Raw genomic sequence first — 9,177 nt, 5'->3', positions numbered from 1 at the left:
TACCCTGTCTTGTGGTCTTTAAACTTAACTCTGCATTTCCTGAACTGAGTTAAACGGGCTGAGGATATTACACATTCCTATAGTGTTTCTGAAATGTGTTTGCAATATACATTCTCAATGTTGATTCCACTCCATTTTAATTGCATAAATAATAAAACTCTTTATATGCACTTTCTTAAAAAAAAAAAAAGAAAAAAAAAAGAAAAAAAAAGGAGTAAATCACTATATTACAAAGCTGTCTATTTCTCATTTTTTACAAGTTAATTCCTGATTTTGGAATTCACATAATGAACTAGCCAAATATTTTATACTTAAAAATACTGATATACTGACACGTACCTTGACTTTTTCTAAGTGATCCTGCAGAGAGTCAATTAGCAGATCCCCCACTGGCTGCCAGGATGCCTTGAACACTTCAGCCTGGCGTAGTTTCAGGTCCAGTTCATCCATTGCCTCTTGAAGACCCTGCAGTCTTTCAAGAGCATCATCTATCTTCTTTTGCCAATCAGCAGAATGTAGATTCAGCTTATCCCACTCAGTTTTGACCTCATCTGCTTGCCTTCGGAGAAGTTTAGTGACATTCTGGGCCCTTTCCTCAGGTGATAGTTCTAAATGTGAAAGTTGAGAGGCTTTTAAGACATATTCTGACTTAGAAGAAAAATAATTGCTATCTGGGTAAGTCTAAGGAATTCAAAGCTCCCTACAAAACTATTAATAACCAATGACATATTTTTTATATGTAGTTATTTCATATGCGCTCATTTGTGAATCTCTCAAATTTAAATCTTTCCATAACACTGATCAACAAAACATGCATTTAAGTATGTAATGGCATTTTAAAGCTTTTAGCTGCACCTTACTGTGTCCTGATTCAACAAAATAGTTCTACACATATGTAAGTATTAATCACTGTGAATCACTGCAGCTGAGTGGATTTTGGAGCTTTGCTGTACTGGTTTCTCTTGATCTGTTTGATATATGACATATACTTTCTAAACAAATGGTTTAGTTCTGTAATACTTAGACTACAAGCTGAATTCTAGGTTAAATTGCAACTTTCAAACCTCAGATGGAACTACAGTTATAGATAAGTCCAGAAAGTTTAAAGTCTGTTTTTCAACATCTACTTATAAATATGCATGTCTGTGTAGTTCCACAGTGTTCAAAAGGATCACTAAGGGTTTCTTTCATCTATATTTTTAGCTCAGTTTCTGAATACTGAGATTCAGCTTGGATTGTAAAAGGAATGCTCTCACAGTGGCTGGCAGAATTTATTTAATCATTGTTGATCATCACTGATCTTTCCAGCAGTGTGCTATTACAGCTCTTTCCTCAATTACCTCTTGGTTCTGGATAGAGCTTCTCCAGTCCCTCCACAGGTTGCTCTGCCAGGAAGATTCGCACAGTCTCGAGTGCACTCATGATAACAGGTTCTTTTGTTTTCAGCTCCCTCTTGAGAGTCTGTGAGACGAAACAATAATATCGTAAATGGATATATAACGAAATACTGAGTGCTACCCCTTATTTTTGTCAGTTTAAAAACAAAACTTCCCAAACCGGCTTCCATGTTTACAAGAAGCTATCAAAAATGATGCAAAGACAATAATCTTTGGCTTTTGCTTAGCCTGAAATCAAATTGTATTCAAAATGTATTGGCTGCATGTTACATAGTACCCAAAGTTGCTGATCAAGTTGTTCACTGTGAGATGAACCCCTTTTGCCAGTTAACATAAAGAGTCAACACCAAAATTTAACTGTGAGGGACAAAGCCTTGTCTGGCTCTGTATCAGAGAGCACAAGCTTAGCTAATGCTTCCCAAAAGTAAGATTTCCAAGAATGTGAGGGAAAATCCAATGTACTTTACAGCTAGCACTTTGCTACAGCTGATAGCAATGTTATATCATAAGGAAAAAAAAAAAAAAGGACCTATAGATATTGCCATGCTAACATCTAATTAGTAGCAAAAAACAAGTATTGTAAACCTCTCTTCTAGTAGCACTGTAGATGCTACTCTTCCAAAATTACATGAACTGAGGAGATTTCTGAAAAGTAGAATCAAGGCCATGGTGAAATTTCAGAAATACAGTCTAGTTTAGATGCAGGCACGCACAAGTGAAAATTAAAGAAAAGAAAGTAGTCTTTATGAAGTAGTTAATTCCTAATTCCTTTAAACAGTATTTATTACCAGTTACCACATTTTTAGGTTTAAATGTGGTTAATTCAGCTCATTGTTCAGATCAGCTCTCTCTCCTTTTCATCTCTTCCTTTCTTAACATGCTTTCCAGCACCGGCCTCCTTTCTTGTCTTTTTCTTCCTCTTTTCTGCTTGCACTTTCCCTCCTCTAACAACAGCTCCTCCTCCCCTCTCTCTTCTATTCCCTGATTTTAAAATGACCATCAGTAAGATTGTCAAGGTTGGTATTTGAAGTCTCAGCAGGCTGAAGATAAACATCTCAGTATTATTTAAAATGTGTGTTGGCAGGTGAAGACAGTTTTGTACTGTCTCACACCAATAGTGATATGGAACTATTTCAGTACACACTTTTTTTTTCCTTTTTTTCCCTGTAAGAGAAATTATGATTCTATTAGTCTGAATCCAGAATGTTTGCCGCACTAAAATGCATACGACAGCTGGACTGTGGGTTGCATGTTGTACGAGGTCTTTTGCATGCCATATAGGATGTTGTATTACCTAAATATTTTATTTCATTTTTTTTTCTCTTTATAAAACAGTATAGAATGCATACTGTTTTTGACTGGCAGAAAGGTAAAACATGCAGAAAGATATAGTGTATTGTATCACACAACGTAATACTGCAAAAAGGAGAGCTATATGCTACAAGAGGAAAAATGGTATTTTACTCCAGGGACTAGAAAATTATTTTTATAACACTGGAACTATATAGGCTTCCTCCATAATAAATTCACAAAGTCAATTAAATTAAATATTAAACAAAATTTGGGTTACTGTGAACACTAATGAAAATTAAAAATTCAATATTAAAAAGTTCATTACATTCTGAATTATATTGAAATACCTAACAGAACTAATAATGCGAATCACACCTGCAGTTTATAATGTGAGCAGTCACAGGTAAAATATTCTTAATACATTTCAGGAACATAAGCATATGACTACATTATTCTACTATAAATACTAAATAAAATTTTTATGAAGTGGTCAAGAACTGATCATAAGTTTCATAATTGTGAATCATGAAAGTCATTTAGCAGTGTGCTTTCCTGAAGGAAACAATGCAGTCAGAAATGTCAATTTTGTGTCACGGACATCAGTGGAAGTAGGAACCTTTCACAGAACATCTGCTTATCATAAAGGAGCCTATTGTCTCCTGAATAGCTGTGATAAATATTTTAAACGATGATGTTGACCCATAAGAATAAACACTTTATTTTCACAAATAAAGAAGAGTACTGTATATTAACAAGAAAGATACCATTGGACATTGCTCTGCATATAAACTCATTGAGGTTGCTCCAGGGTTAAAACTGCTTAGCTTAAGATATTTTTAGATTTAGAATTTTCTGTAATACGTACTTGACTCTTACACAAAGTGCAATGGAAAGAGAAAGTATAATAAGCCCTTTCCAAGCCTCCAAACAAGGAAAGACAATTGTTTTCACTAGCCTTTGTGCTCATCTCACATTAAATAAAGCCTTCAGTCCCACTAGAGTGTGGCAGGTCTGCAGTTCAAGCAAGCCAGTAGGTAGCATAGCTTAAAATGTTCCCCTGTGCACTGTGTGCATTGCTCTCATCAGGTGATGTTGAAAGTGACGTCCATAGTCATACTGTTTTTGTTTGTTTGTTTGTTTGTTTTCAACATTACAGTTTTATGCCAGCTAAAATATACAATATGCTTTATGTATTATTTTTCAGAGATGTTTATGTCCAAAACCAATCAAACAGAAGGCACATACAGAAAGGTCTGTTTCCGCCCCACAGAGCAGGAAGGAGATGTAGATATTCTAGTAAGGGAACACAGAGCTGCAACAACTCATAGGATCTATAAAAGTCAGAAATGCCTTTAAGCTACATATTTGGGAATGAGAAGTACTGCTGTATGGAGTGCTGCTGCTGCAGTCAGGTCAGACCTAGCTATTTACATGTACAAATGACGAGAAGGACAAAGTATCTTCTTTCAGCCTGTACTGCTTTTGCATAAAGACCATATCAACCAAATACACATGGTGACATTTCCAAAAGAAGGTTATAGCCACATTCCTCCATCATCTCATGTGCAACAGAATAAGGACAACATAATCAGATATGCATACTGCATCCCATAAGGTCTGTGATCAGGAACCATCACATCTATCTTCCCAAAATGATAGAAAAATACTAATGGTAACTTTCTGACTCCACAAATTTTTGCACAAACAGAAAGAGTCTCTTTTACTAAAGGAAAAGAGTGAGCCAATGTGTTAAATGTTTTCCATTTTTTCCAATCTGGATGTTGGATCTAGGGAATGGGATTATAGTCCATAAATCCAGTTTTAGAACAGCACGGTGTGATGCTAAGATCTACTTATTATTCTCATTGCCTTCCCTAGCTTTGATCTGAAAACTTCTACCAAGTGTGTTAAAATGTATTTCAGTATAAGAAATTAAAAAAGGATAGAATGAAAAAATATGAGACTGAAGCAATAGCACAGAACAGAATTAAAAATGATGAATTTTCACTTCATACTATCCCATTCCACAAAACATTCTTACTGTATGAAGCCAGCTTTTCTGATTAAATTTTTGTTGTAAAATACATACACACTACCACTAAAAATCATAATTAGCAATAAATTACATTTTTTCTTCTTTTGGAAAAAAAACTAATCTATCTAAATCTCTGACAAATACATCTCTATAATAAACAGACCATCATTGATAACAGAATTAGCCTAAATGAATGTCTAATTTACAGCTAATTATATCAGGCTAATTTCATTGAATTCCTGACCCTCTTCCACACTTTGTGGTGACTATAGAGGAAATCGAACATACATAATGTATGACCTGCCAAAAAAACAAGTAAACTACTTTATTTAAACATCTCTATTTGTCATCAGCACTACAGCAGTAATGGCATTCTGTCTACCACTTTAATAATGCATATATTGATCAGCTTATCTCAGACCTCCACTACCTTCTCATGGATGTCCAGAAATCTCTTCGGCTGGAGAAACACAGATTGTTTAAATTGAAAGATGAAAATAGAATGGGAAAACAGAGTTATATTAATAAAACTGGCATTAATCTCTATGATTAGAAAAGCAGATGCTTTTGCTTTTAATGAATTTTAAGGAGAAAGAGTACAGTTAAATGAATTCAAGATGCTTCCCAATCAGAATGCCTTTTAAAAATGTGTTCGGTCTTCAAATTTAAAATGCAGATATCAACTGTGCCACGAGAACAGGTTCATGTATCGAAGCACAAATTATATTCCTCAGGCACATTTGCTATAGATTCCATGTGAAAGGGTTTCCAGGGACTTGTTAATAATTAACTACTGTATTCATAAATGCTATTTATGCCGGTAATACAATCTCCACACAGAAGATGTGGCAACTCTTAAAAGAATGACAGAAAAAACAGACTACCTGTGCAATGTCTAAATTACAGTCCAGGAAACTGAGATTAATAGTGACATGTACACAGTTATTAACATGATTTCATTAAAACACTATCATGACTCATAATAAAGCAAAGAAAACTGCAGGATAAAGAAATGATAGTTTGATGAACAGGAGTATTTCAGATCACTGATTTTAAAAATGAAAACAAAAAACACAACCAAACTTGCACATTCTAGGACTTTGGCATAGACACATTTTTCTTCAGATGCCAAAAATCAACAAAATGATCCACATATATATTAGTTCAAACAAATTGCACTTATGTGGGCGTATTGAGGATAAATTCCAAAGTGCCTTCTCTAAAAAGCATCTCACATTTATTATGGAACAATGAATCTGACTGCGTGTATATCTTTTTTTCCTCAGTAGAGTTCAAGCTCTCATCTGGCATAGATTCAAGCACTTGAAATTTTCATCTGAATCCTACTCTTAGAATTTTTAAAACCAATCTTGGCAACTGGGAGCATTCAAATGATAACAAACTTCTTTTTATTTCTGCTATGAATATCTGAGGTATTCCAGATAGTCTTCTAAAAGATAGAGAGGTTAAATATAAGTTATTTATTTTTATTTTTTATTTTAAGTTACATTCCTTAAGGAACAACAACAACAAAAAAAACAACAAAAAAAAAACACACCAGCTTCTAATACATGTTTCCCTGCTGAGGCTTTTTTCTTCTTTCCAATGAAGAAATTACCTGGGTTGTCTTCTGGTTTTAACTGGCAAAAACAATTCTTCACAGAAAGAAAGACTTTGTATTGACATAGAAAGACCAAAGCTGGAAGTTTGGATTGAAACAGGTAGAGACTTAGTTTGTTTACATTGAGAACAACATGAGCAATCAACAGATTCATGTAATCAAGTTCAAAATTTAACTACTCTCTTCTTTCACACTGAGAGCTAAGGTGTTTTTTTTTGTTTGTTTGTTTTGTTTTGGGGGGTGGTTTTTTTTTTTGTTGTTGTTCTTGTTTGTTTGTTTTAATCAGGGACCCAAAACTGTTGAAAACACAGCTTTTCACCAGAACTGTGCTCCAGTTTTATGCTGGAGACTTTTACATTTGAGGCGTAAACCTTCTTAAAAGCATTTTTTTGATGTTCAGAAATGGACTAAGCTGTTCACTCAGAAAGACTCTTTGTATGTCTGCTTCTCTAAAGAAAAACTTTTAGAGTAACAGAAAGTCCATAAAGTTTAGGAAAAGAAAAAAAAAAAGAGTAGAAAAACCCCAAGCTGCAAACACAGATTTTGTCAAAGACGATCTGAAGTCAGAAGAGTTCTGCAGTGATTGTTTTTCCCTCCTTCTCTGTAAGAGATCTTTGAAGAGTAGACAGGGTGACCTAATTTCAAGGATTATATTTTGTTCTTTTTTTCCCACAGGGTATCAGAGCACCTACAGCTAGAAAGGCCTCACATTAAACTACAGAAGTGCTACAGCATGGGAAAAGGAAAGAAATGTTATTTCTAAAAGGAACTAAAATGTTCTAGCTTTGATACGAAGAAATGACTGAGACATGATGACCAAAGATTTGTGTCTGTATGTATCTGCATGTGGGAGAGAAGATAATCAAAAATGAGAATTGAGAAGACCTATTTTGTAAAGTCACTTTGCACCTATTTATAGTACCTTACTTTTATGTAACACTTCTTGTCCCTGAAAGTTTTAAGCACTTCGGTTGATTTGCGAGTGACAGTCACTTAGTCCATCACTGAAGTCTTGCCACCTTTATGATGAATTCTGGGAACCTTTTGAATAGCTTACAGAATAACATACAACATTAAAATTTTATGAGAAGTAACTTCTCTAGCTGAAAAATTTATTTCTTTGCTCTAGGAGGAAAGGTAATGTTTTCAAATACTCAAATATGAATCAGATGACAAAAGTTTTGTCGTGACAATTCTACAAAAATTCTTGCTTTAGCTCAAACATGATCTTTGGATAAAGGGATTGAGTTAATATAGAGTAAAAACAACATCTATTTTGTTTATTGCATCCCAGTGGCCTGGATAGTCTTTATGATTTTAAAACTACTTTATGGAAGCTGCTACAGCCAGCTGACTAGATCAGACTTCAGGCCTTTCATGTATCTGAACTTTCAGAGAGGGAAAATTAAAAGCAGGGTGATGCTCCTTAAAAGTCACAGATGTTTTAGCCTCACTGTTTCCATGATAATGTTTGAAGTCCCAAGAAAAGTTTATTGTATGAAAAATACACATCCCTTCTCTTTAGCATCTTTATCAATGATCTGGAGCAAGGGGTTAAGTACACCCCCAGTAAGTTTGCAGATGACACTAAGTTAGACGTGTTGATCTGTTCGAGGGTAGGAGGGCTCTGCAGAGGGAGCTGGATAAACTGGACCGATGGGCTGAGGCCAACTGTATGAGGTTCAACAAAGCAAAGTGGCAGGTTGTGCACTTGGGGCATGACAACCCCAAGCAGTGTTACAGGCTGGGGGAAGAGTCTTTGGAAAGCTGCCTGGCAGAAAGGGATCTGGGGGTATTGGTTGATGGCTGGCTGTATATAAGTAAGCGGTGTGCTCAGGTGGCCAAGAAGGCCAACAGCCTTCTGGCTTGTATCAGAAATAGCATAGCCAGCAGGACTAGAGAAGAGATTGTCCTCTGTACTTGGCTCTGGTGAGGCCATACCTCAAATACCGTGTTCAATTTTGGGCCCCAAGAAGGACACTGAGGTGCCAGAGAGTGTCCAAAGAAGGGCAACAAGGCTGGTGAAGGGTCTAGAGAACAAGTCTTACAAGGAGCAGTTGAGGGAAATTTTTTTTTTTTTTTAAACCCTAGAGAAAAGGAGGCTCGGGGGAGACCTTATCACTGTCTACAACTACCTCAAGATTGTAGCAGGGTGAGAGTTGGTCTCTTCTTCCAAGCACCAAGTGATAGGGCAAGAGGAAATCGCCTCAAGTTGCACCAGGAGAGGTTTATGTTGGATATTAGGAAAAAGTTCTTCACTGAAAGGATTGTGAGGAAATGGAACAGGCTGCCCAAGAAAGCTGTTGAGTCACCATCCCTGAAGGTATTCAAAAGACATGTAGATGTGGTGCTTAGGGATATGGTTTAGTGGTAGACTTGAAAGTACTAGGTTAACAGTTGGACTTGACTAGAGGTCTTTTCCAACCTGAGGGATTCTATGATTCTATCCTACAGATCAACTCTCTAGGAGACAGACCTAGAAAATGGACCATGTTGCCACTACTCCCCATCAGTCTGCTACTGTGGGCAAAAGCCTATTTGCCTATGACAAAGGCCAAGCCTAGTTTTATACAAGATTTTGGGACTTTTCACAAACTCTGCTCTCCCGATAACTTAAAGCATAAAGATATGTCATGTTCTCTTTCTAAACTTGATCTTCTCAGTGTTTGCTCTCAACTGTACTCTTTGGGATGAGGTAGAACAATCATTTAGAGATATATCTATAGTACAGCTATCTGATGAATGAGGAAAACACAGGTATTCCAGATCCAATTTCATTTTATAGAACCATTTTTAGATTTCTCCATGCAGTAATAAAAACAGAGATCTAG

General features: G+C 35.9%; 1 protein-coding gene across 28 annotated transcripts in view; it reads right to left on the bottom strand.

Moving 5' to 3' along the window:
- Positions 1 to 9,177, bottom strand: part of DMD (dystrophin) — a 1,241,706-nt gene that overhangs the window by 186,883 nt on the left and 1,045,646 nt on the right. For all 28 annotated transcript variants that reach the window (XM_083850706.1, XM_083850697.1, XM_083850709.1 and 25 more), the window contains 2 exons: positions 1,341 to 1,461; positions 340 to 608 (listed from right to left, as the gene is read on the bottom strand). In XM_083850706.1, the coding sequence (XP_083706832.1) occupies positions 340 to 608; positions 1,341 to 1,461 (390 nt within the window). The remainder of the gene's footprint in view (positions 1 to 339; positions 609 to 1,340; positions 1,462 to 9,177) is intronic.

The sequence above is a fragment of the Anser anser genome (assembly GCF_964211835.1).
Source record: "Anser anser genome assembly, chromosome: 1".
Lineage (NCBI taxonomy): Eukaryota > Metazoa > Chordata > Aves > Anseriformes > Anatidae > Anser > Anser anser.
This window is presented reverse-complemented; position numbering and strand designations above follow the sequence as displayed.